We start from the raw sequence: 27547 nt of genomic DNA on the forward strand, positions 1-27547 counted from the left end.
ATTTTTTCCCTCTTTTTTTTTTTTTTCCCAGATTTTTTTTCCCCCCCGGTTTAGGGAACGCCCCCCCCCCCCCCCCCAAACGCCACCAACCCCCGCGGAAGCGAAGCAGGGAAAAGGAGGGAGCGCATTCCCGGCATGGAATTCCCCGCTGGAAAAAAAAAAAAACAACCCCCGACCCCCCCCCCAAAAAAAAAAAAAAATCCAGGGGAATCCAAGAAATTTCCCAGGAATATTTTTTTTCCCAGGAATTCCTTCCCGCGGCAGCAGCGAAGCGCCTCCCACCCCCTCCCTCGTTGTCTCTTTCCTTGTCCCGCTCCCTTTTTTTTTTTTATTGCGACAGAATTCCAGGGAATTCCCAGGCGGAGCCGGGAATTTCCCGCTGGGATTTGGGGGAAATTTTTTTGGGGGAATTTTTTTTTTTTTTTTGGGATGAGAGAAGCGGCACCGGCGGCGGGCTCGGGGGTTTTGGGGTTTTGTTGGGTTTTTTTTTTGGGATTTAGTGCAAAGAAACGCTGCCCCATGCACGGCATTCCCGGGAAAAGGCGCCAACATTCCCGGCTGGAAAAACAAAACAAAAATAATTCCCGGGAAGCTGAGGAGGAGCTCCGGGGGATTTGTAAAATCCAGGAATTTTTGGGGAGGGGATTTGTGGGATCCGGGCGGAGCAGGGTTGAGGCACGGCTGAATCGGGCTCGTCCCGGGAATTTCGGGAATTCCGGGAATTCCAGGAGCGGGGATGAGGCTGCGGGAGCTCCCCGAGGATCCCAAGGCTGGAACGTCTCCTGGGATAAAGCGGGAGGGCGGAAAAGTTTGGGATTGCTCCAAGAAACCGGGATAACTCCAGGAAACCGGGATAATCCTCCCGGTGACCATGGAAACCGGGATAACTCCTCCAGGTGAGCCTGGGAAGATTTGGGATACTCCAAAAAACCGGGATAACGCCTCCTGGAGAGCCTGGGAAGGTTCGGGATGCTCCAATAAACCGGGAGAACTCCAATAATCTGGGATAACTCTCCCTGGTAACCATGGAAACCGGGATAATTCCTCCTGGACAGCCTGGAGAGGTTTTGGATGCTCCAATAAACCGGGATAACTCCTCCTGGAGAGCCTGGAAGGGTTTGGGATGTTCCAGCCAAACCGGGATTGTGGAGAGCTTTGGGATGCTCCAGCCCCACCTGGATAACATCTCCTGTGAACCTGGAAAGTTTCGGGCTGCTCCGGCCCCGCCAGGATATTCCAACAAACCGGGATCGTGGAAAGCTTCGGGATTCTTCAGGCCGGACCGGGATAACTCCCCCAGGTGAGCCTGGAAACCGGGATGCTCCGATGAACCGGGATAACTCCCTCTGGTGTCCATGGAGAGCTTTGGGATGCTCCGATAAACCGGGAATAACTCCCTCTGGTGTCCATGGAGAGCTTTGGGATGCTCCGATGAACCGGGATAACTCCCTCTGGTGTCCATGGAGAGCTTTGGGATGCTCCGATAAACCGGGATAACTCCCCCGGGAGAGCCTGGGAAGTTTTGGGAGGCTCCAGCCCCACCTGGATGTTCCAATAAACCGGGAGCATTGAAAGTTTCGGGATTCTCCAGCCAAACCAGGAGCGTGGGAAGGTTTGGGATGCTCGGGCCAGGCCGGGATAACTCCTCTGGTATCCATGGAAACCGGGATAACTCCCCCCGGTGAGCCTGGAAACCGGGATGCTCCGATAAACCGGGATAACTCCCCCGGGTGAGCGTGGGAAGCTTTGGGATGTTCCAGCCGAACCGGGAGCATGGAAAGCTTTGGGATGCTCCAGAAAAACCGGGATAACTCCCCCCGGTGACCATGGAGACCGGGATCCTCCAGTAAACCGGGACAACTCCCTCCGGTTAGCACGGAAAGCTTCGGGACGTTCCAGTAAACCGGGACAACTCCCAGCCGTGCCCATGGAAACCGGGCTAACTCCCCCGGGGGAGCCTGGGAAGTTTGGGGATTCTCCCGTCGCTCCGTGTCCGCTGTCCCGGGATTCCGCCGCCCTTCCTCCCTCAGGCCTCCCCCGTTGTCCCCCCGGGGCGGTGGCGGCGGCTCCGAGGGGAGGGACCGGGGGGACACGGCGGGACGCAGCCCGGGGGACACGGGGGACCGGAGGGACCCGCGGGGACACAGCTCAGGGGACCGGGGGGACACGGCGGGACACAGCACAGAGCGCCGGAGCGCAGCGCGGCGGCGGCCGCTCCCGGTGCCGGCCCGGCCCCGCGGGCGAGCGGCGGCGAGAGGCTCCCGACGGCCACGGCGGCGCGGAGCAGGGAGCGGGCGGCTCCGGGAACGGCCGGAACGGCGGGGGGAACGGGGCAGCGCCGCCCTCCGCCCGGTTCTCCGGCTCCCCGTGGCCCCGGAGATCCCGGAGCCCCGGTGAGAACCGGACACCGCCCTCCTCCTCCTCCTCCTCCTCCGCCCGGTTCTCCGGCTCCCCGAACCCCCGGAACCTCCGGAATCCCGGTGAGAACCGCGCACCGCCGCTCTCCCGGTCCCCCCGGCTCATCCCGAACCCCCGGAATCCTCGGAACATCCGGAATCCCGGTCAGAACCGGCCACCGCCGCTCCCCCTGTTCCTCCCGAACCCTCGGAGATCCCGGAATCCTCGGAACCCCGGTCAGAGCCGGGCATCGCTCTCCTCCGCCCGGTTCTCCGGCTCCCGGAACCCCCGGAATCCTCGAAACCCCCGGAATCGCGGTCAGAACCGGCCACCGCCTCCCTCCCGCTGCCCCCGGCTCCTCCCGAACCCCCGGAACCCCCGGAATCCCGGTCAGAACCGGGCACCGCCGCTCCCCCTGTTCCTCCCGAACCCTCGGAGATCCCGGAACCCCGGTCAGAACCGGGCACCGCCGCTCCCCCGGCTCCTCCCGAACCCTCGGAGATCCCGGAGCCCCGGTCAGAACCGGGCACCGCCGCTCCCCCTGTTCCTCCCGAACCCTCGGAGATCCCGGAACCCCGGTCAGAACCGGGCACCGCCGCTCCCCCGGCTCCTCCCGAACCCTCGGAGATCCCGGAACCCCGGTCAGAACCGGGCACCGCCGCTCCCCCTGTTCCTCCCGAACCCTCGGAGATCCCGGAACCCCGGTCAGAACCGGGCACCGCCGCTCCCCCGGCTCCTCCCGAACCCTCGGAGATCCCGGAATCCCCGGAGCCCCGGTCAGAACCGGGCACCGCCGCTCCCCCGGCCCCTCCCGAACCCTCGGAGATCCCGGAATCCCCGGAGCCCCGGTCAGAACCGGGCTCCCCCGCTCCCCCGGCCCCTCCCGTGCCCCCGGGAGCCGCGGTCAGAGCCGGGCCCCTCCGCCCTCCTCCTCCCCTCGGCTCTCCCCTTCCTCCCTCGCCCCTTCCTCGTTGAGATGCGATTTCCCCGGCGCCGAGTCCGTCCCGGGCCCGGCCCGGGGCTGCGGGGCCGCGCTGCCGGAGCCTCCGTTGGCGCCGAGCCCTTCGGATTTGCCGAAATTAAAAAGCTTGCCGGGGTTGAAGGGTTTGGTGGGCGACTGCACCTTCTCGGTGCCCGCGTCCCGCTTGGCCTCGGGCGATTTGAGGAATTTGAAGCTGAGGAAACCCGGCAGTTTGTTCTCGCTGCCCGTCGGCGACTGAGGCGACCTGGTGGCCGCGCCGCCGGTGCCGCCGGAGGTGGCGGTGCCGCCGGCGGACAGGAATTTGCCCTGCAGGGGGATGATCTGCTTCAGCTTCATCACGTTGTTGGTGGCCAGCAGCGAGCTGGGCCGCTTGGGTTTGTCGGGGCCGTGCGAGGAGGAGGAGGAGGAGGAGGAGGAGGAGGAAGAGCTTTTCCCCTTGGCCTGGCTCTTGTCGTGCGGCGGGTCCTGCCCGGTGTCGCCGGCGCTGGCCTTGGTGGCCTCGTGGGTGTCGCGCTCCTTGCGCGCCTGCAGCTCGGCGTGGCGCTGCCGCTCCTCCTCCTCGCGCTTGCGGCGCTGCTGCTGCTGGAAGTGGTGCTGCGCCTGCCGCTCGTGCTTCTGGGGACACGCAGGGGGACATCGAGGGGACACCGCGCGTGGGGGGGCCGTCAGGGGGCGGCGGGGGTGGGGACAGATCGGGGGGACGTCGAGGGGACACCGGGAGTGGGGACACGGTCAGGGGACAGCAGGAATGGGGACAGATCGAGGGGACACATCCAGGGGACATCAGGAACGGGGAGAGGTCAAAGGGATGTCGAGGGGACACCGGGCGTGGGGACAGATCGAGGGGACACCGGGCATGGGGGAGCGGTCAGGGGACAGCGGGAGTGAGGACACGGCCAGGGGACATCAAGGGGACACCGGGCGTGGGGACGCTCCGGGGAGACATTGACATTTTGGGGACACTTTTGGGGCCACCTTGGGGCACCCACTAATCCCGGGGACACTTTGGGGACATCTCTGGGGAGCCCAGTGGCCCTTTGGGGACACCTTGGGGCACCAGCTGACCCTGGAGACATTTTAGGGACACTTCAGGACACCCCAGTGACCCCAGGGACACTTTGGGGACACTTTGGGCAGCCCAATGGCATTTCCAAGACACCTAAGCGCACCCACTGACCTTGGGGACACCTTGGGGACACCTTGGGGAGGCCAGCAACCCTTGGGGACACCCTGGGGACACTTGGGGACACCTTGGGGACCCACCTTGAAGGCCTCTCGGCGCTGGTACTCCAGCTTGGCCATCTCCTCGGCCACCCAGGCGGGAATGTCGGGAATGGCCACCTGGATCACGTACTTGAGCAGCAGGGCAAAGTGCTGGGGACACCAGGGGACACGGGGGGGACACGCTCAGCGTTCCCGGTGTTCCCAAAATCCCGCTCTTTCATGCCGAAACCCGGCCCTTCTATCCCAAAATCCGGCCTTTCATCCCAAAGTCCATCCCCTTTATCCTGAAATCCGGCCCTTCCATCCCAAAATCGCACTTTTCCGTTCTGAAATCCCCACCCTTCCATCCCAAAATCCCGCCCTTCGCTCCCAAAATCCGGCCGTGTGCAGGGATATGTGCCCGTGGAACGTGAGCGTCCAGGGAATTAATTAATTGTCCGGGGATGGGATTATCCAGGGAATTGAGGGTGCAGGGAATTATTTCGTTGTCCTGGGAATTGAGTGTCCAGGGATTTGAGTGTCCAGGGACGGGACTGTCGGTGGATGTGAACGTCCAGGGATTTGCCTGGAGCGCCGGGCACCGTGAATCCCCACGGACATTCCCACCCAACCCCCCATTCCCGTGCCATGTCGGACCCAAATCCAGGATCCCAAAGTCCAGCAGACCCCAGACCCCTGATCCCACCCCAATCCCGCCGATCCCACCGCAATCATCCCGATCCCCCCGATCCCACTCCGGTCATCCCAATCCCTGATCCCACCTCAATTCCCTAATCCTTCCTCAATCCCCCCAATCCTTCCCCAATTCCCCCAATCCCTCCCCAATGCCCCAAATTCCCCTCATCCCCCAATCCCACCCTAATCCTGACTCCAAACCCTCAATCCCGACCCAATTCCCCCGATCCCCCCAATCCCCCCCTGATCGCCCCGATCCTCCCAATCCCCCAATTCCCCCAATCCCAACCCCAATCCCCCTGATCCCCCCCGATCTCCCCGATCTCCCCGATCCCCCCGATCCCCCCGATCCCCCCGATCCCCCGATCCCGACCGCGCACCTCGAGCACGACGACGGAGACGATGGCTCCCTCGGGGCTGAGCCAGGGGAACAGCCTCTGCAGCTGCCCGCACTGCGCCAGCAGGTAACAGTTCACCACGATGGCCACCACGCCCATGGCCTCCATCACCTTCTGCGGGGACAGGGGACAGGGCGTGTCCCCACGGTGTCCCCGTGTCCCCACTGCGTCCCCACAGTGTCCCCATGTCCCCAGGATGGCCACCACGCCCATGGCCTCCATCACCTTCTGCGGGGACAGGGGACAGGGCGTGTCCCCACGGTGTCCCCGTGTCCCCACGGTGTCCCCACAGTGTCCCCACAGTGTCCCCATGTCCCCAGGATGGCCACCACGCCCATGGCCTCCATCACCTTCTGCGGGGAAGACACCCTGCTGTCCCCCTGGTGTCCCCATGTCCCCACCTGCCCGGTGTCCCCGCTGTCCCCCTGATGTCCCCATGTCCCCATGTCCCCACCTGCCCGGTGTCCCTGCTGTCCCCCTGATGTCCCCATGTCCCCATCTGCCCGGTGTCCCCGCTGTCCCCCTGATGTCCCCATGTCCCCATGTCCCCACCTGCCCGGTGTCCCTGCTGTCCCCCTGGTGTCCCCATGTCCCCACCTGCCCGGTGTCCCCGCTGTCCCCCTGATGTCCCCATGTCCCCATGTCCCCACCTGCCCGGTGTCCCCGCTGTCCCCCTGGTGTCCCCATGTCCCCATGTCCCCACCTGCCCGGTGTCCCCGCTGTCCCCCTGGTGTCCCCATGTCCCCACCTGCCCGGTGTCCCCGCTGTCCCCCTGGTGTCCCCATGTCCCCACCTGCCCGGTGTCCCCTTGTCCCCCTGGTGTCCCCATGTCCCCATGTCCCCACCTGCCCAGTGTCCCCGCTGTCCCCCTGGTGTCCCCATGTCCCCACCTGCCCGGTGTCCCCTTGTCCCCCTGGTGTCCCCATGTCCCCATGTCCCCACCTGCCCAGTGTCCCCGCTGTCCCCCTGGTGTCCCCATGTCCCCACCTGCCCGGTGTCCCTGCTGTCCCCCTGGTGTCCCCATGTCCCCACCTGCCCAGTGTCCCCACTGTCCCCCTGGTGTCCCTGGTGTCCCCATGTCCCCACCTGCCCGGTGTCCCCTTGTCCCCCTGGTGTCCCTGGTGTCCCCATGTCCCCACCTGCCCGGTGTCCCCTTGTCCCCCTGGTGTCCCCATGTCCCCATGTCCCCACCTGCCCGGTGTCCCCTTGTCCCCCTGGTGTCCCTGGTGTCCCCATGTCCCCACCTGCCCGGTGTCCCCTTGTCCCCCTGGTGTCCCCATGTCCCCATGTCCCCACCTGCCCGGTGTCCCCTTGTCCCCCTGGTGTCCCCATGTCCCCATGTCCCCACCTGCCCGGTGTCCCTGCTGTCCCCCTGGTGTCCCCATGTCCCCACCTGCCCAGTGTCCCCATGTCCCCACCTGCCCGGTGTCCCCGCTGTCCCCCTGGTGTCCCTGGTGTCCCCATGTCCCCACCTGCCCGGTGTCCCCGCTGTCCCCCTGGTGTCCCCATGTCCCCACCTGCCCGGTGTCCCCGCTGTCCCCCTGGTGTCCCCATGTCCCCACCTGCCCGGTGTCCCCGCTGTCCCCCTGGTGTCCCCATGTCCCCACCTGCCCGGTGTCCCCGCTGTCCCCCTGGTGTCCCTGCTGTCCCCATGTCCCCACCTGCCCGGTGTCCCCGCTGTCCCCCTGGTGTCCCCGGTGTCCCCTTGTCCCCCTGGTGTCCCCACGTCCCCATGTCCCCACCTGCCACTGCCCGATGCTGCGCACGCGCTGGCCGAAGGGTCTCTGCAGGCCGGAGCAGAGTTTGAAGGCGTCGCTGCGGATCTCGATCAGGTTGTTGAGCAGCGCGCAGGCGGCCGCCAGCGGGAACGCCGAGGAGAAGAGCACCACGTACCCGAACTGGATGAACATCTCCTGGTAGTCCTGGAACGTGTCCTGGGGACATCGGGGCGGGGGTGACATCGGGGACAGGGACACGGCGGGTTCTGATGGTCATGGGGACATCTCGGGAAGCCACCAGGAGCAGGGACACCTTGGGGAGGCCATAGAGACCAGGGACACCTTGGGGATCCTGATGGTCATGGGGACATCTCGGGAGGCCACCGGGTCCAGGGACATCTTGGAAGGCCACCAGGAGCAGGGACACCTCAGGGAACCTGTGGGACGCTTTGAGGATCCTGATGGTCATGGGGACACCTTGGGGACCCTGATGGTCACAGGGACATCTTGGGAGGCCACTGGGTACAGGGACACCTCAGGGAACCCTGGGGACACTTTGGGGATGGTGATGGCCATGGGGACACCTCGAGGAGGCCACTGGATGCAGGGACATCTCGGGAGGCCACCAGGTCCAGGGACACTCTGGAGATCCTGATGGTCATGGGGACACCTTGGGGACCCTGATGGTCATGGGGACACCTCGGGAAGGCCACCGGGTGCAGGGACACCTCAGGGAACCCGTGGGACACTTTGGAGATCCTGATGGTCATGGGGACACCTTGAGGACCCCACAAGCCCTGGGGACACCTTGGGGACCCTGATGGCCATGGGGACACCTCGGGAAGGCCACCATGTCCAGGGACACCTCAGGGAACCATGGGGGACACCTCAGGGAGCCTCAGGAACCTCTCGAGAAGCGCAGCAGGCCCAGGGACAAGGTGACAAAAAGAGGGACAAAGGCGGAAAAAAAAAGGTGACACAAAGGCGACAAAAAGGTGACAGAAAGGTGACAGAAAGGTGACAGAAAGGTGACAAAAAGGTGACAGAAAGGTGACAGAAAGGTGACAGAAAGGTGACAAAAAGGTGACAGAAAGGCGACAAAGGCCACCGCACCTCGTACTTCTTCATGCAGCTCTCCACCTCGGCCTGGGTGAGCTGCGTGGAGTAATCCTCCTCGGGCGGGTCGATCCACGAGGCGCGGTTCCTCTTCCTCCCCCCGTCCTCTCCCTCCTCCTCCTCCTTCCTCCTCCTCCTCCTCCTGGCCGACCCCGCCTGCTCCGGGCTGGAGGAGTTCCCGGGCTGCCCTTCGGCCTCATCTTCCTCCTCCTCGTCCTCGTCATCCTCCTCGCAGAGGTGGAAGAGGCCGGCGGGGTCCACGCCCTTCTCCACCATGGTGGGGGAGCCTTCCTCCAGGAAAGGCTCTTCCTCGGGGCCCGAGGGGTCCGAGCGGCGCTCCGTGCCGCCGCCGCCGCCGCCGCGCTCGATGAAGCTCACCTGGATAGCGGGGAAAAAATGGTGGAGGGGGGAGAAAAAGGGAGTTTTGGGGTTTTTTAGCGGAAGAAAACGAGTTTTGGGGGTTTGGTGGAAAAAAAAAAAAATTATGGTTTGGGGGGGTTTGTTTAGCGAAAAAAAATGAGAGTTGAGAGTGTACGGCGAAAAAATGAGTTTAGGGGGGTTAGCGAAAAAAGGAGATTGGGGTACGGGGGGAAAAGGAGAGTTTGGGGTTTAGGGGGGAAAGGAGAGTTTGGGGTTTAGGGGGGAAAGGAGAGTTTGGGGTTTAGGGGGGAAAAGGAGAGTTTGGGGTTTAGGGGGAAAAGGAGAGTTTGGGGTTTAGGGAGAAAAGGAGAGTTTGGGGTTTAGGGAGAAAAGGAGAGTTTGGGGTTTAGGGAGAAAAGGAGAGTTTGGGGTTTAGGGAGAAAAGGAGAGTTTGGGGTTTAGGGGGGAAAGGAGAGTTTGGGGTTCGGGGGAAAAGGAGAGTTTGGGGTTCAGGGAGAAAAGGAGAGTTTGGGGTTTAGGGGGAAAAGGAGAGTTTGGGGTTTAGGGGGGAGAGGAGAGTTTGGGGTTCGGGGGAAAAGGAGAGTTTGGGGTTTAGGGGGGAGAGGAGAGTTTGGGGTTCGGGGGAAAGGAGAGTTTTGGGGTTTAGGGGGAAAAGGAGAGTTTGGGGTTTAGGGAGAAAAGGAGAGTTTGGGGTTTAGGGAGAAAAGGAGAGTTTGGGGTTTAGGGGGGAAAGGAGAGTTTGGGGTTTAGGGAGAAAAGGAGAGTTTGGGGTTCGGGGGGAAAAGGAGAGTTTGGGGTTTAGGGGGGAAAGGAGAGTTTGGGGTTCGGGGGGAAAGGAGAGTTTGGGGTTCGGGGGAAAAGGAGAGTTTGGGGTTTAGGGGGGAAAGGAGAGTTTGGGGTTTAGGGGGAAAAGGAGAGTTTGGGGTTCGGGGGAAAAGGAGAGTTTGGGGTTCGGGGGGAAAAGGAGAGTTTGGGGTTCGGGGGAAAAGGAGAGTTTGGGGTTCGGGGGAAAAGGAGAGTTTGGGGTTCGGGGGAAAAGGAGAGTTTGGGGTTTAGGGAGAAAAGGAGAGTTTGGGGTTTAGGGGGAAAAGGAGAGTTTGGGGTTTAGGGAGAAAAGGAGAGTTTGGGGTTTAGGGGGGAAAGGAGAGTTTGGGGTTTAGGGGGAAAGGAGAGTTTGGGGTTTAGGGGGAAAAGGAGAGTTTTGGGGTTTAGGGGGGAAAGGAGAGTTTTGGGGTTTAGGGGGGAAAGGAGAGTTTTGGGGGGGGTTAGTGAAAAAAAAATGAGGGTTTTGGAGTTTTTAGAGAAAAAATGAGAGTTTTGGGAGGGGGGTTAGGGAAAATTAGAGATTGGGGATTTAGAGAAACAATGAGAGTTTGGGGTTTAGGGGAAATGAGAGTTTGGGGGTTTAGGGAAAAAGAAGAGTTTTAGAGGTTTTTGGGGGAAAATGAGGTTTGGACTCGGGATGTTTCATTATTATTATTATTATTATTATTATTGTGTTTGTCATTGTTATTCTTTATCTTTCTCTCTTTCTCTTTCTCTTTCCCATTTCCATTTCCATTTCCATTCCCATTCCCATTCCCACTCCCATTCCCACTCCCACTCCCATTCCCACTCCCATTCCTACTCCCATTCCCATTCCCACTCCCATTCCCATTCCCACTTCCATTCCCACTCCCATTCCCACTCCCATTCCCACTCCCATTCCCACTCCCACTCCCATTCCCACTCCCACTCCCATTCCCATTCCCACTCCCATTCCCACTCCCACTCCCATTCCCATTCCCACTCCCATTCCCACTCCCACTCCCATTCCCACTCCCATTCCCATTCCCACTCCCATTCCCACTCCCATTCCCACTCCCATTCCCATTCCCACTCCCATTCCTACTCCTATTCCCATTCCCACTCCCATTCCCACTCCCATTCCCATTCCCACTCCCATTCCCACTCCCACTCCCATTCCCACTCCCATTCCCACTCCCACTCCCATTCCCACTCCCATTCCCACTCCCATTCCTACTCCCATTCCCATTCCCACTCCCATTCCTACTCCCATTCCCATTCCCACTCCCATTCCCACTCCCATTCCCATTCCCACTTCCATTCCCACTCCCATTCCCACTCCCACTCCCATTCCCACTCCCACTCCCATTCCCATTCCCATTCCCACTCCCACTCCCACTCCCACTCCCACTCCCACTCCCACTCCCACTCCCACTCCCATTCCCGATCTATGTCAACATCCCCACAAGCCACCACCTCCGCGCCCTCCGTCTCCCCAGGCTGAATTTTGAGGAGAAACCCCCGACCCGGCGACTCTTCCGGCGAAGCGCCGGGACGCCTTCACCTTCTTCAGCTTCAGCCCGCAGTCCAGCGCGCTCTCCTCCTCCGAGTCCGAGCCGCGCCGCTCTTCCTCCGCGCCGCCCTCCTCCTCCTCCTCGTCCTCGGGCACCCCGCAGCCGCCGTTGAGGCATTTTTTGCCGGCCTGGGCGGGGGGCTGCGGGGCTCTCCGCGGGGCCAGCAGCCGCAGCAGCGCCCGCCCGAGCTGCCGCACGCCGCGCCAGGTGAGCTCGCCGCGCCGCAGCCGCCGGTACAGGTGAGGCTGCGACACCTCGCGCACGTTCTGCAGGAACTGCCGCGTCAGCAGCAGCGTGGCCAGCATCTGCGGGGACAGCCCCGGGGTGCGCGGGGGGACACGAGGGCTGTCACCATGCGGGGGTCCTCGCGGGCTGGGTGCTCCCCCTCCCCACCCCCCCGTGGGGGTTTCGGTGGCCTTGTGGTGGCACTGATCTTCTCTGGTGTCCCCGCAGTGTCCCTGATCTTCTCTGGTGTCCCCACAGCGTCCCTGCCACTCCTGTGGTGTCCCCACAGTGTCCCTGCCACTCCTGCGGTGTCCCCACAGTGTCCCTGTTCCTCTCTGGTGTCCCCACAGTGTCCCTGATCTTCCTGTGGTGTCCCCACAGTGTCCCTGATCTTCCTGTGGTGTCCCCACAGTGTCCCTGATCTCTGGTGTCCCCACAGTTGTCCCCACTCCTTCTGTGGTGTCCCCACAGTGTCCCTGATCCTCTCTGGTGTCCCCCACAGTGTCCCTGTCTCTCCTGTGGTGTCCCCACAGTGTCCCTGCCCCTCCTGCGGTGTCCCCACCCCTCCCTGTGGCCCCCGCAGTGTCCCCTCTCCTGTGACCCCCTCACCATCGCTGACCACACCCCGATGGTGACCACCCGCTGCCACCCCGGGGGGGCCTGGGGACACCTGTGTCCCCTCCGTGCCCCCAAGGCCAGGGGTGCCTGGGGGTGTTTGGGGACATCAGTGTCCCCTGGGTGTCCCCGCGGCCGGGGATCGATGGGGACACCACTGTCCCCTGGCTGTCCCCGTGGCCGTGGTGGAGTTGGGGACACCAACGTCCCCTGGGTGTCCCCGTGGCCAGGGGTGCTTGGGGACACCGCTGTCCCCTGGCTGTCCCCGGGGGGTACCCGAAGGGGAAGTTGGGGACACCGCTGTCCCCTGGCTGTCCCCAGCCCGTCCCTCCCCAGCTCCTACTTGGAGACTCCCCGCGTCCAGCACAAGCGCAGGAGGCGCCTGAGGAAGATGAGGGACAGGTGGAGGTGGAGGAGGATGGAGGGGAGCAGAGCCCCCCGGAGCTGCCGCGCGAGGCTCTGCGACAGCGACAGGATGAGCAGGAGCTGCGGAAGGGACACAAGGGACACACACGCACGCACGCACGGCCACACAAAGGCGACACGAAGGTGACACGGAGGTGACAAAAAGGTGACACCACCACACACGAAGGGACACAGAGACCGCGCCGTGAGCCGGGCACCGCCACGCCCAGGGCGGGGACAACACGCGGGGACAACCCGGATGGTGGCGGAGGGTGTTGGGGACACTCTGGGGACAGTTCCCGGCGCCGTGCCCTCACCTCCTTGAGGCGCTCCATGTCCTTGAGGTAGAACCCGATGTAGAACAGGCTCAGGTAGGAGTTGACGAACTGGAACTGGCGGGGGGTGACAAAGGCGGGGAGGGGGCGGGGGGTGGCACCTCGGTCACCTCGGTGTCCCCTCGGTGGTGGCAGCAACCGGCCGGTGCGCTCTGTGTCCCCTCTGCGACATCTCCGGCCACATCTGGCGCCTCTGCCGCTGCCAGGACCTCTCTGGTGCCCTCTGTCCCCTCTGTCCCCTCATCAAAAGCCACTGGGACCCCTGCGGTCCCTTCCAGTCCCCCCAGTGTCCCCTGTGTCCCCAGTCCCCCTGTGACCCCTCTGTCCCTTGTGTCCCCTCAGCAAGAGCTGCCAGGAGCTCTCCAGTCCCCCAGTCCCCCCAGTGTCCCCGTGTCCCCAATCCCCTCAGTGTCCCCAGTCCCCCCAGTGTCCCCCCAGTGTCCCGAGTCCTCCCAGTGTCCCCAGTGTCCCCAGTGCCCCCCAGTGTCTCTGTGTCCCCCAATGTCCCCAGTGTCCCCAGTGTCCCGAGTCCCCTCAGTGTCCCCAGTGTCCCCAGTGTCCCAGTCCCTTCAGTGTCCCCAGTGTCCCCGAGTCCCCTCAGTGTCCCCAGTGTCCCCAGTCCCCCAGTCCCCCCAGTGTCCCCAGTCCCCCCAGTGTCCCCAGTCCCCCCAGCCCCCCCAGTGTCCCCATTGTCCCCAGTGTCCCCAGCGTCCCCAATGTCCCGTGTCCCCTCACCAGGACGATTTTGATGATGAGGTGTTTCTCGTAGGCGCTCTGCAGCCGGTAATTCTCTGCGGGGCACAGGGGACACTGTCAGGGCCACCCCAGGGCCACCCCAGGGCCACCCCGGCGTCCCCAGCGCACCCATGTCGTTGAGCCACAGGGCCACCTTCTTGTAGAGCTCGTCACAGGCGGTGACAATGACAGCCAGGATGATCTTGGGCAGGAAACGGAGCAGGCGCGGCAGCTCCGGGACACTGAGCACCAGCTCCTGAGGGGACAGGGGACAGGGATGGGGACAGGGGACAGGGACAGGGGATGGGGACAGGGCATGGGGACAGGGGACAGGGATGGGGACAGGGGACAGGGATGGGGACAGGGGACAGGGGACAGGGGACAGGGATGAGGACAGGGGACAGGGATGGGGACAGGGACAGGGGATGGGGACAGGGGACAGGGATGGGGACAGGGGACAGGGATGGGGACAGGGATGGGGACAGGGGACAGGGATGGGGACAGGGGACAGGGACGGGGACAGGGGATGGGGACAGGGATGGGACAGGGATGGGGACAGGGGACAGGGGATGGGGACAGGGATGGGACAGGGATGGGGACAGGGGACAGGGATGCGGACAGGGGACAGGGATGGGGACAGGGGACAGGGATGGGGACAGGGATGGGGACAGGGACAGGGGATGGGGACAGGGGACAGTAAGGGATAAGGGAGGGACAGGGACAGGGATGGGGACAGGGGACAAGGGACAGGATAAGGGCCAGGGACAAGATCAGGAACGGGATCAGGGACAGGGACAGAATCAGTCCCAGTCCCAGTCCCAGCGGCGGTGGCACCGTCCCCGTCCCCAGCAGCGGGTGGCAGGCGGTGCCCGCGGGGACGGGGCCACACCTGGAGCTGGAAGCAGCCCAGCATGAGGAGGAAGACGAGGACGAGGCAGGCCAGGCACACGGGGACGCTGACCAGGCACTGGAACAGGAGCCGCTTCCAGGGCGGGTAATAGAACTCCTCGGCGCTGGTCACCGGGCTGAGGCGCTTCGTGCCCTGCGGGGACGGCGCCGTGGGACCCACAGAGCCGGGGATCCCTCCCTGACCCCACAACCCCATGGGATCCCTCCCTCTGTGACCCCACAACCCCATGGGATCCCTCTGAGACCCCACAGATCCGGAGTGGGACCCCACAGAGCTGGGGACCCTGATCCCTCCTGGTCCTGACCCGGAATCGGGGCCGGGACCCCATTCCCCTTTTCCCTGACCTGGAATTGGGGCCAGGACCTGGAATTGGGGCCGGGACCCCGTTCCCGCCATCCTGACCCGGAATTGGGGCCGGGACCCCCGTTTCCCCTGTCCTGACCCGGAATTGGGGCCGGGATCCCGTTTCCCCCGTCCTGACCCGGAATTGGGGCCGGGACCCCGTTTCCCTCCGTCCTGACCCGGAATTGGGGCCGGGACCCCGTTTCCCCCCGTCCTGACCCGGAATTGGGGCCGGGACCCCGTTTCCCCTGTCCTGACCCGGAATTGGGGCCGGGACCCCGTTCCCACTGTCCTGACCCGGAATTGGGGCCGGGATCCCGTTTTCCCCCATCCTGACCCGGAATTGGGGCCGGGACCCCGTTCCCCCCATCCTGACCCGGAATTGGGGCCGGGACCCCGTTTCCCCCCGTCCTGACCCAGAATTGGGGCTGGGACCCCGTTCCCACTGTCCTGACCCAGAATTGGGGCCGGGACCCCGTTCCCCCCGTCCTGACCTGGAATTGGGGCCGGGACCCCGTTTCTCCCGTCCTGACCCGGAATCGGGGCTGGAACCCCGTTTCCCCCGTCCTGACCCAGAATTGGGGCCGGGACCCCGTTCCCACTGTCCTGACCCAGAATTGGGGCCGGGACCCCGTTTCCCCCGTCCTGACCCGGAATTGGGGCCGGGACCCCGTTTCCCCCCGTCCTGACCCAGAATTGGGGCCGGGACCCCGTTCCCGCCATCCTGACCCGGAATTGGGGCCGGGACCCCGTTTTCCCCCGTCCTGACCCGGAATTGGGGCCGGGGCTCCTCGATGGACTCGGCGGGCGCGTCCAGGGTCCCCCACTTGTAGGCGAACTCGGCGCCGCGGCGTTTCCACTCCTCCAGGAAGAGCGTGGCCCAGACCACGTTGAAGAGGGCAAAGACCACGCAGGAGATGTCCTGGCTGGTCTGGGGGACGGAGGGCACCAACTGCACCGGGGTTGGTCCCCTCCCGGCCCTAAAGTCCCCCCAAAAATCCCACAAATCCGGGACGGGAATTCCCCCGGGACAGCGGGAAGGGAAGGGAAGGGAAGGGAAGGGAAGGGAAGGGAAGGGAAGGGAAGGGAAGGGAAGGGAAGGGAAGGGAAGGGAAGGGAAGGGAAGGGAAGGGAAGGGAAGGGAAGGGAAGGGAAGGGAAGGGAAGGGGTGGAGGGTTGAGGGAGGGAAATCCCTCAAGGAAGGAAGGAAAACCCCAAAAGGAGGGATGGGAAATCCCCAAAGGAGGGATGGGAAATCCCAAACGGAGGGAGGGAAAACCCCAAAAGGAGGGATGGAAAATCCCAAAAGGAGGGAGGGAAAACCCCAAAAGGAGGGATGGGAAACCCCAAAAGGAGGGATGGAAAATCCCCAAAGGAGGGATGGGAAATCCCTAAAGAAGGGAGGGAAATTCCTAAAAGGAGGGAGGGAAAATCCTAAAAGGAGGGATGGAAAATCCCAAAAGGAGGGATGGGAAATCCCAAACGGAGGGAGGGAAAATCCCCAAAGGAGGGATGGGAAATCCCAAACGGAGGGAGGGAAAACCCCAAAAGGAGGGATGGGAAATCCCAAAAGGAGGGATGGAAAATCCCCAAAGGAGGGATGGGAAATCCCTAAAGAAGGGAGGGAAAATCCTAAAAGGAGGGATGGAAAATCCCAAACGGAGGGAGGGAAAACCCCAAAAGGAGGGATGGGAAATCCCAAAAGGAGGGAGGGAAAATCCCTAAAGAAGGGAGTGAAAATCCTAAAAGGAGGGAGGGAAAATCCTAAAAGGAGGGAGGGAAAATCCCAAAAGGAGGGAGGGAAAATCCCAAAAGGAGGGATGGGGAAATCCCAAAAGGAGGGAGGGAAAACCCCAAAAGGAGGGAAGGAAAACCCCAAGGAAGGATGAAAAAACACTGTGGAGAGAAGTGAAACCCCAGAAGAGGAGTGGGAACCCACAAGGGAGGATGGAAACCCCAAGGAGGGAATTAAAACCCACAGGGAGGGATGGAAAAGGCTTAAGGAAATTTGGAAAGACTCCAGGAAGTTTGGAAACCCCAAGGAACAATGAAAACCCCAAAGGAAGGATGAAAACCCTTAAAGGAGTTTGGAAACCCTCCAAGAAGTTCAAAAACCCCAAGGAAAGATGAAAACCCTCCAGGAAGTTCGGGAACCCCAAAAAGGGACGAAAACCCTTAAAGGAGTTTGGAAACCCCAAAGAAGGGATGAAATCCCTCCAGGAAGTTTGAAAAGCCCCCAGGAAGTTCGGGAACCCCAAAAAGGGACAGAAAGCTCCCCGAGGAAGTTCAGAAACCCCAAAAGGGATGAAACCCCTTAAAGAAATTTGGAAACCCCCCCAGGAAGTTCGGGAACCCCAAAAAGGGACGAAACCCCTTAAAGGAGTTTGGAAACTCTCCAGGAAGTTCGGGAACCCCAAAAGGGATAAAAACCTTTAAAGGAGTTTGGAAACTCCAGGAAGGACAGAAACCCCAAAAAGGAACAAAAACCCCTCAGGAAGGTCAGAAACCCCAAAAAGGGACGAAACCCCCTAAAGAAATTTGGAAACCCCCTCCAGGAAGTTCGGGAACCCCAAAAAGGGACAAAAACCCTCCAGGAAGTTCGGAAACCCCAAGGAAAGATGAAAACCCTCCAGGAAGTTCGGGAACCCCAAAAAGGGACGAAAACCCTTAAAGGATTTTGGAAACCCTCCAGGAAGTTCGGGAACCCCAAAAAGGGACGAAAAACCCTCCAGGAAGTTCGGGAACCCCAAAAAGGGACAGAAACCCCCCCAGGAATGGGGGCGCCCCGCCCGCGGCCCCACGGGACTGACCGGGTCGCTGTCGGTGAAGGTGTAGAGGATGGAGCCGAACACGGCCGGGTACACCATGGCCGAGGTGTAGAACCCCAGCCAGGCGAAGTACATGGCGATCTTCACCCCAAAATAGTCACAGATCTCGTCTGGGGGGGGCACGGGGGTGTCAGCGGGGCCGGGACCCCAAAAACCCCGCTGGGGTCACCCCAAAGCCTCCGGGATCCCAAAAACCCTGCTGGGGTCACCCCAAAGCCTCTGGGACCCCAAAAAACCCCGCTGGGGTCACCCCAAAGCCTCTGGGACCCCAAAAAACCCCGCTGGGGTCACCCCAAAGCCTCTGGGACCCCAAAAAACACCGCTGAGGTCACCCCAAAGCCTCTGGAACCCCAAAAACCCCGCTGGGGTCACCCCAAAGCCTCTGGGATCCCAAAAAACACCGCTGGGGTTACCCCAAAGCCTCCAGGATCCCAAAAAACACCGCTGGGGTTACCCCAAAGCCTCTGGGACCCCAAAAAACACCGCTGAGGTCACCCCAAAGCCTCTGGGATCCCAAAAACCCCACTGGGGTCACCCCAAAGCCTCCGGGATCCCAAAAACCCCGCTGAGGTCACCCCAAAGCCTCCGGGATCCCAAAAACCCCGCTGAGGTCACCCCAAAGCCTCTGGGATCCAAAAAACCCCGCTGGGGTCACCCCAAAGCCTCTGGGATCCAAAAAACCCCGCTGGGGTCACCCCAAAGCCTCCGGGATCCCAAAAACCCCGCTGGGGTCACCCCAAAGCCTCTGGAACCCCAAAAACCCTGCTGGGGTCACCCCAAAGCCTCCAGGATCCCAAAAACCCCGCTGGGGTCACCCCAAAGCCTCTGGAACCCCAAAAACCCCGCTGGGGTCACCCCAAACCCTCTGGGAACATCACTGGGGTCACCCCAAATCTCACTGAGGGACTGGGACCCTAAAAGCCCCACTGGGGTCACTCCAAATGGGACCCCAAAAACACCCTTCTGGGATGACCCCAAACCCTCAGGGATCCCCACAAACCCCCCGTGGTGACCCCAAACCCCCCGTGGTGACCCCAAACCCCCCGTGGTGACCCCAAACCCCCCCAGGGTGACCCCAAATCTCACAGGGTGACCCCAAACCCCCCCAGGGTGACCCCAAATCTCACAGGGTGACCCCAAACCCCCCCAGGGTGACCCCAAACCTCCCCAGGGTGACCCCAAATCTCACAGGGTGACCCCAAATCCCCCCAGGGTGACCCTAAATCCCCCGGGGTGACCCCAAATTCCCCCAGGGTGACCCCAAACCCCCCCGGGGTGACCCCAAATTCCCCCAGGGTGACCCCAAATCTCACAGGGTGACCCCAAACCCCCCCGGGGTGACCCCAAACCCCCCCGGGGTGACCCCAAATCTCACAGGGTGACCCCAAACCCCCCGGGGTGACCCCAAACCCTTTGGGGTGACCCCCAATCTCACCCAGGGGCTGGGCCTCGCACACCGCCTGCACCCAGGACTTCATCAGGCGCTTGAGGATCCGCTGCTCGTGCAGCGGGAAGAGCTGCTGGATCACCCCCCGGGCGGCCAGCTCCGGGACTGCGGGGACACCGGGACACCGTCAGGGACACGGGGACACCCATCGGGGACACCGGGACACCGTCAGGGACACCGGGACACCCATCGGGGACACCGGGACACTGGGACACCGTCAGGGACACCGGGACACCCATCGGGGACACCGGGACACCGTCAGGGACATGAGGACACCCATCGGGGACACCGGGACACTGTCAGGGACACCAGGACACTCGGACACTGTCAGGGACACCGGGACATGGGGACACCCATCGGGGACACCGGGACACCGTCAGGGACACGGGGACACCCATCGGGGACACTGGGACACTGGGACACCGTCAGGGACACCGGGACACCCATCGGGGACACTGGGACACCGTCAGGGACATGAGGACACCCATCGGGGACACCGGGACACTGTCAGGGACACCAGGACACTCGGACACTGTCAGGGACACCGGGACATGGGGACACCCATCGGGGACACCGGGACACCGTCAGGGACACGGGGACACCCATCGGGGACACCGGGACACTGTCAGGGACACTGGGACACCCATTGGGGACACCGGGACACCATCAGGGACACCGGGACATGGGGACACCCATCGGGGACACCGGGACACCGTCAGGGACACGGGGACACCCATCGGGGACACCGGGACACCGTCAGGGACACTGGGACACCGTCAGGGACACCGGGACACGGGGACACCATCAGGGACACCGGGACACCGTCAGGGACATGGGGACACCCATCGGGGACACCGGGACACCGTCTGGGACACCGGGACACGGGGACACCCATTGGGGACATGGGGACACCGTCAGGGACACCGGGACATGGGGACACCCATCGGGGACACCGGGACACCGTCAGGGACACCGGGACACGGGGACACCCATTGGGGACACGGGGACACCCTCAGGGACACCGGGACATGGGGACACCCATCGGGGACACCGGGACACCGTCAGGGACACAGGGACATCGTCAGGGACACCCATCGGGGACATGGGGACACCGTCAGGGACACAGTGACACAGGTATGGGATCCCCACTGCCACCCCTGGGAACCCCATTGCCACCCTGAATGGGTGTAGGGATGGGGACACGGGGACAGTGGGGACACAGGGACATCATCATGGGAACCCCACTGCCACCCTGCACGGCCCCGGTGTGGTGGGAGCAATGACGGGGACACGGGGACACGGGGTCAGGGACAATGGGGACAATGGCGATGTGGCACGTGGGAGCTCTGTGCCCATCATCATCCCACAACGGCCGTGCCACCAGGTGCCACCAGGTGCCATGGCAGTGCCACAGGTGTCACAGGTGCCACAGGTGTCACAGGTGCCACAGGTGCCACAGGTGTCACATGTGCCACAGGTGTCACTCACTGATGGGCTGTCCCTCCAGGAAGTGGATGTTGTGCAGGGACTCGCCCGGCTTGGCCCGCAGGTTCTCCAGCCAGTACCGGATGATGTTCTGCCGCTCCTGCGGGTGACACCGGCATTGGCCCTGTCCCCTCCCTGCCCTGTCACCTCCCTGCCCTGTCCTGTCACCTCCCTGCCCTGTCACCTGCCTGCTCTGTCCCCTCCCTGCTGTGTCTTGTCCCCTCCCTGCCCTGTCACCTCCCTGTCCTGTCACCTCCCTGGCCTGTCACCTCCCTGGCCTGTCACCTTCCCGCCCTGTCCCCTGCCTGCCCTGTCCCCTGCCTGCCCTGTCCCACCTTGTCCCCAGCACCAGGGGTGGCTGGATTCTCACCCAGCCTCCCCATATCCCATACCCCACACCCCATATCCCATATCCCATACCCCATATCCCATATCCCATACCTTATCCCCATATCCCATATCCCATACCCCATATCCCATATCCCATATCTTATATCCCATATCCCATACCCCATACCCCATATCCCATTCTCCATATCCCATATCCCATATCCCATATCCTATATCCCATATCCCACACCCCATATCCCATACCCCATACCCCATATCCCATACCCCACACCCCACACCTGTGAGGTGAAGAAGAGTTCGTTCTCGATGTTCTCGTAGATGTAATCCTCCCATACCCCATACCCCATATCCCATACCTCATACCCATATCCCATATCTTATATCCCATATCCCATACCCCATATCCCATATCCCATATCCCATACCTCATACCCATATCCCATATCCCATACCCCATACCCCCTATCCCACATCCCATATCCCATATCCCATACCCCACACCCCATATCCCATACCCCACACCCCGCACCCCACACCTGTGAGGTGAAGAAGAAGAGCTCGTTCTCGATGTTCTCGTAGATGTAATCCCCCCATATCCCATATCCCATATCCCACACCCCACATCCCATACCCATATCCCATATCCCATATCCCACACCCCATATCCCATATCCCATATCCCATACCCCACACCCCACACCCCGCACCCCATACCTGTGAGGTGAAGAAGAAGAGCTCGTTCTCGATGTTCTCGTAGATGTAATCCTCTCATATCCCATATCCCACACCCCATATCCCATACCCATATCCCATATCCCATATCCCACACCCCGCACCCCATACCTGTGAGGTGAAGAAGAAGAGCTCGTTCTCGATGTTCTCGTAGATGTAATCCCCCCATATCCCATATCCCATATCCCACACCCCACATCCCATACCCATATCCCATATCCCATATCCCACACCCCATATCCCATATCCCATATCCCATACCCCGCACCCCACACCCCGCACCCCACACCTGTGAGGTGAAGAAGAAGAGCTCGTTCTCGATGTTCTCGTAGATGTAATCCTCCTCGCACGAGAAGCTCCTCATGCCGCCCCCGAACTCCGCCTTCACCGGCTTCCGCAGCCCGATCTCGTCCGCCCCGCGCAGCAAACTGCGGCCACGGTGGGGACAGCGTTGGGGACACCCTGGGGACACCCTGGGGACACCCCGGGGACACCCTGGGGACACCCCGGGGACGCACCTCTCGTAGGTGGCGGTGACGAAGAAGGCGTAGACGCGCGTGTGCTTGTGGTGCCGCACCTGCACGATGAGCTCGGGGATGCCCAGGCGGATGTGGTTCAGCAGCCACAGCAGCGTGTGGTCGTCCGTGGTGTCTGCGCGGTGGGCGCAGGGGTCTGTGCGCTGCCACCTGGGCCTCAGCGCTGTCCCCAGCCTGCCATGTGTCCCCCAGCCCTGTCCCCAATGCCCTGCGTGGCCCTCAGCGCTGTCCCCAGCCTGCCATGTGTCCCCCAGCCCTGTCCCCAATCCCCTGCGTGTCCCTCACCCCAGTGCCCAGCCCTCCACACATTCCCCATCCCTTCCCACATCCCTCATTCTTCCCAACATCCCACGTCCCCGTCCCTCCCGACATCCCAAACCCCTCCTGACATCCCAAACCTCTCCCGACATCCCAAACCCCTCCCGACATCCCAAACTCCTCCTGACATCCCAAACCCCTCCCGACATCCCAAACCCCTCCTGACATCCCAAACCTCTCCCGACATCCCAAACCCCTCCCGACATCCCAAACCCCTCCCGACATCCCAAACCCCTCCCGACATCCCAAACCTCTCCTGACATCCCAAACCCCTCCCGACATCCCAAACCCCTCCCGACATCCCACATCTCCTATCCCAGCCCCTCCCCACCATCCCCACCCCTCCTGCCCCGTCCATCCCAGATTTTCCCAGTCACATCCCGTCCCAATCCTGATTTTCCTGGGCACACCCCAATCCCGGTTTTCCTGGGCCCAACCCGGTTTACCCGGGCCCATTCCAATCCCGGATTCCCTGGTCACATCCCCATCCCGGTTTTCCTGGTCACATCCCAATCCTGGTTTTCCCGGCCCCACCCCATCCCGTTTTTCCCGGCCCCACCCCATCCGCATCCCAGTTTTCCCATCCCAATCCCGTTTTTCCCGGCCCCACCCCATCCCGATCCCGGTTTTCCCGGGCCCATCCCGGTTTTCCCGGGCCCATCTCCCTACCCGGGAATGTCATGAGCACGTCGCAGTTCTCGGTGGGCACGGTTTTCATCCAGGCCTTGTGGGACATGATGTAGCGCCCGGCCTGGAGCAGCCGCTTCCCGAAGAGTTTATCTGCCCCCCCCCCCCAAAAAAAAAAGCCGGGAAAGGATCAAAACCCCCGGGAAGCGCATCCCGAACCGCCCGCGAGCGCCGGGGATGGGCGCGGGGACACGTCCCCGCTTGTCCCCAAGCCCGCCGTGGCACAGGTCACCGCGGTGTCACCTCCCCGGTATCGGATTTCTCGCCCCAAAATCGGCCCCCGACAGCCGCGGGGAGGAGCCGCCAGCGCGGCCCGCCACCCCCGGAGGTGGCCGAATGTCGCGGGGTTGTCCCCTCGGAGCGTCGCCGAAAGCCTCTCACCTCCGCCCGGCTGCCCCTGGGGCGGGGCCGGCCTCCGGGGGATGGAAAAAAAAAACCGGGATAAGGATGGAAAAGCTCAGGAAAAAACCGGGATAAGGATGCAAAAGCGCAGGAAAAAAAAAAAAAAAAACAACGGTATAAGGATGGAAAAGCGCAGGAAAAAAACGGGATAAAGATGGCAAAGTGCAGGGGAAGAAAACGGGATAAGGACGGAAAAGCGCAGGAAAAAACCGGGATAAGGATGGAAAAGCGCAGGAGAAAAAAAAAAAACGGGATAGGGAAAAAAGAATAAAAAGCAACCGGTCTCCATGGAAACCCGGCGAGGCCCCCGCGCCGCCGCGCCGAGGTGGGATGGGGACAGTCCCCAAAGCGGGTGGCACCGAGGGGACACTTGTCCCCGTGCCCGGTGTCCCCAAGGCGGCTCTCGGGGTGGGTGGGGACAGAGGGTATCCCCTCCGCCCCCCCAAAAAAAACCCACCCAGAGCCGGCAGGAGGGAGAGCTGGGGGGTCCCCGATGGAGTGGGGGACCCCGTTTGTCGCTTCCCTGCCTCGGTGTCCCCCGGTGCCTCGGTGTCCCCTCCCCGGCCGGGGATGTCGCTGCCCCAGGGCTGGGAAGGGCTCGGGGTGCCGGAAGGCGGCCGGGAAAACAGGAAATTCCAGAGCTGCCGATGCCGGGCATCGCACCCCAAAACCCCGGGGAACATCTCCGCCGGGCCCCCGGAGGCCGCGCTGTCCCCGAGCCCGTGGGTGGCGCTTGGGGACAGGGCCGGGGTGACACTCCCGCTGTGGCAGCGGCGCGGCGGGATGGGCACGGCCGTGGCCTGCGCTGGGGTGCGGGGGTGTTGGGGTGCTGGGTGTTGGGGTGCGAGGTACTGGGGTGCCGGCGTGTTGGTGTGCCCGAGTATCAGGGTGTTGGGGTGCAGGGGTGTTGGGGTGTAGGGGCGCTCCGGTGTTGAGATGCTGGGGTGCCAGGGTGCTGGGGTGTTGGGGTGACAGGGTGTTGGGGTGACAGGGTGTTGGGGTGACAGGGTGTTGGGGTGCCGGGTGTTGAGATGCTGGGGTGCCAGGGTGCTGGGGTGTTGGGGTGACAGGGTGTTGGGGTGTCGGGTGTTGGGGTGCTGGGGTGTTGGGGTGCCGGGTGTTGGGGTGCTGGGGTGCCAGGATGCTGGGGTGTTGGGGTGACAGGGTGTTGGGGTGCCGGATGTTGGGGTGCTGGGATGCCAGGATGCTGGGGTGTTGGGGTGACAGGGTGTTGGGGTGACAGGGTGTTGGGGTGCCGGGTGTTGGGGTGCTGGGGTGCCAGGGTGCTGGGGTGTTGGGGTGACAGGGTGTTGGGGTGCCGGGTGTTGGGGTGCTGGGATGCCAGGATGCTGGGGTGTTGGGGTGACAGGGTGTTGGGGTGCCGGGTGTTGGGGTGCTGGGGTGCCAGGGTGCTGGGGTGTTGGGGTGACAGGGTGTTGGGGTGCCGGGTGTTGGGGTGCTGGGGTGTTGGGGTGCCGGGTGTTGGGGTGTAGGGCTGCCGGGGCATGTTGGGGTGCCGGGTGTTGGGGTGCTGGTGTGCTGCGGTGTTGAGGTGCCGGGGTCCTGGGGTTCCAGGGTGCTGGGGTGCAGGGGTGTGGGGGGTACTGGGGTGTTGGGGTGCCAGAGTGTTGGGGTGCCGGGTGTTGGGGTGCCAGGGTGTTGGGGTACTGGGGTGCCAGGGTGTTGGAGTGTTGGGGTGCGGCGTGTTGGGGTGCTGGGGTGTTGAGGTTTAGGGGTACCAGGGTGTGGGGTACTGGGGTGTGGGGGTACTGGGGTGCCAGGGTGTTAGGGTAGCAGGGTGCCAAGGTGTTGAGGTTTAGGGGTGCCAGGATGTTGAGGTGTCAGAGTCCTGGGGTTCCACGGTATGGGGGTGCTGATATGTTGGGGTGCCAGGGTGCTGAGCTGTTGGGGTGCTGGAGTGTTGGGGTGCTGGTGTGTTGAGGTGTTGGGGTGCTGGAGTGTTTGGGTGCTGGGGTGTTGGGGTGCCAGGGTGTTGAGGTTTAGGGGTGCTCGGGTGTTGGGATGCTGGGGTGCCAGGGTGTTGGGGTATCAGGCTGCTGAGGTGTTGGGGTGCCAGGGTACCAGGGTGTTGGGGTGTCAGTACTTTAGGGTGCCGGGCCGTTGGGATATCAGGCTCCCAGGCTGCCAGGGTTTTAGGGTGCCAGCCTTTAGGGTGCCAGGCTGTTAGGGTGCCAGAGTTTTTAGGGTGTCAGTGTTTTAGGGTGTCAGTGTTTCAGGGTGTTTTCGCGTGCCCGGCCATTGGGATATCGGGCCCTGGGGCCACCAGGGTCCCCGCTGGGCACATGTCACCGGCGGGGCGGTGGCAGTGCCACCCTGGCCGGGCCGGCGGGTGACGCGGGCGGGCTGAGCTCACCCTCCCTGCATTATTTATGATTATTTGTGTCCCGCCCGCAGCGGTGCCACCCGGCGGCGGCGGCGGCTGCAGGGCCCGGACAGCGGCGACACTGCCACCCTCCTGTGCCACCCCCGGGGACACAAACCCAGGGGCCGGGAGGGGGGTCTTCCTGCCCAAGGTCATGGAAAAGGGGGGTCCCCAACACCCCCCAAGCTGGTTGGGGTGACCGCCACCCTGTCCCCCTCTCTGTCCCCGCTGTCCCCTCCCGACACGCGGTGCCACCGCCGGAGTGGCACTGAGGGCTCGGTTGTCGCCGTGCCCAGCCTCGGGTGTCCCCCCCGGGCTTGTCCCCGTTTGTCCCCGCTCACCTTGGCTCCCGGGCTAAGGTCACCGGAGCTGCGGCGTGGCGGGGACAGCCCGGGGACCCGGGGGGGACACGAACTGGGTCACCCACCCGCGGCCAGGAGTCACCCGCTTGGTGGCACTGAAGCCACCAAGGCCCTGCTGCCACCACCGCGGGGACCCCAGTCAGGGGGATGTCACCTGGCCCAGCGCCACGCGGGGGAGGGGACACCCTAACGACAGCGTGGGGACAAGCGACACAAAGGCTGCGAGCTGCGCCACCCCCCCCCCCCCCTTGTCCTGCCGGGGGGGGGACACAGGCCTGGCAATGGAGGGGGGTGGGGGGGGATGCCAAAGACACCGTCCTGGGGTGGGTGACACGGGGGGTGTCACCGCTGGGTGCCACACGGAGCTGGAGGGGGGGGCACACACATCCCGGGGGGGGGGGACGACACACAACACAACAAAAAATCAACCGCCACCACCAGAGACCCCCATGAGGGAAAAATGGGGAGGGGGGGGGATGCTCAGACCCCCCAAAAATCCTCCCCCCCCCCCTTCCCCCCCAGCCCGGAGAAGCGCATCCCGGCCCGCATCACCGCAGCCAGCCGCATCCCGGCCCCCCCCCCACTCCCCCACTCGCCGCGCTATTCCCGGTTTTCCCGCATTCCCATCCCAATCCCGGTCCCGCCCGGTTCTCCGGTACCCAAGACTCCGGTGGGAGCCGCCGGTTCCGCTCTGTCCTCGGCCGGGCCCCGCCGGCCCCGCTCGCCCTCCTGAGCTGCGGCCGGCGGCTCGGGCATGGTGCGGGGGGCCGGGGCATGGGGACCGCCGCCGCCGCTGTCACCGTCACCGCCGCCGGTGTCACCAGCTCCGGTGGCGGCGGGAGGGAATGGAAGGCAAGGGAAGGGAGGGGACAAAAGGAGGTGGCGGAGCGGAGCTTTTCCCCGGCAGCTGCCGGCCCCTTTAACGCTCTGGTTGGCCGCCTTCTCCTTCCTCAACGCCCCGCAGCGCCGGCCACGCGTGTCCGGCCGCGCCCCGTGCTGCGGGGGGGGGGGGGTCCCGGTGGCATCCGTGTGACCCCCGTGATGTCACCCCCGTGTCCCCGAAATCCCCCTCCCCTTATATCCCCACCCATTTCAATCCTCTGTGTCCTGTTGTGACCCCCGTGATGTCCCCAGTGTCCCCCTCCCCTTACATCCCCACTCCCCCCATTGCTCTGTGTGTTGTCGTGACCCCCGTGAT

General features: G+C 63.2%; 1 protein-coding gene across 1 annotated transcript; it reads right to left on the bottom strand.

Annotated features, from left to right (window-relative positions):
- Positions 1–495: 495 nt before the first annotated feature.
- ANO8 (anoctamin 8) lies at positions 496–27244 on the bottom strand. The gene is made up of 19 exons (XM_066205469.1): positions 27009–27244; positions 23185–23295; positions 22180–22312; positions 21951–22089; positions 20582–20678; positions 19082–19198; positions 17629–17756; positions 15588–15749; positions 14456–14608; positions 13696–13822; positions 13567–13622; positions 12814–12888; positions 12436–12577; positions 11242–11558; positions 8508–8888; positions 7419–7610; positions 5659–5790; positions 4643–4753; positions 496–3994 (listed from the first exon to the last, which is right to left on the bottom strand). Exons 1-19 carry the CDS (start codon positions 27103–27105, stop codon positions 3302–3304), a joined length of 3363 nt encoding a protein of 1120 aa, XP_066061566.1. The 5' UTR covers positions 27106–27244; the 3' UTR covers positions 496–3301.
- Positions 27245–27547: the final 303 nt, after the last annotated feature.

Source organism: Chamaea fasciata, unplaced genomic scaffold (genome assembly GCF_029207755.1).
Source record: "Chamaea fasciata isolate MVZ Bird 193981 ecotype frontalis unplaced genomic scaffold, bChaFas1.0.hap1 SCAF_28, whole genome shotgun sequence".
NCBI lineage: Eukaryota > Metazoa > Chordata > Aves > Passeriformes > Sylviidae > Chamaea > Chamaea fasciata.

Excerpts from the sequence above, each read along its gene's own strand:
- ANO8 (XM_066205469.1), bottom strand. The coding sequence starts at position 27,105 with ATGCCCGAGCCGCCGGCCGCAGCTCAGGAGGGCGAGCGGGGCCGGCGG. Across the intron at positions 17,757-19,081 it reads GTGCGAGGCCCAGCCCCTGG|ACGAGATCTGTGACTATTTT; the intron begins GTGAGATTGGGG and ends TGCCCCCCCCAG. Across the intron at positions 14,609-15,587 it reads AGCCCCGGCCCCAATTCCGG|GGCACGAAGCGCCTCAGCCC; the intron begins GTCAGGACGGGG and ends CCGTCCCCGCAG.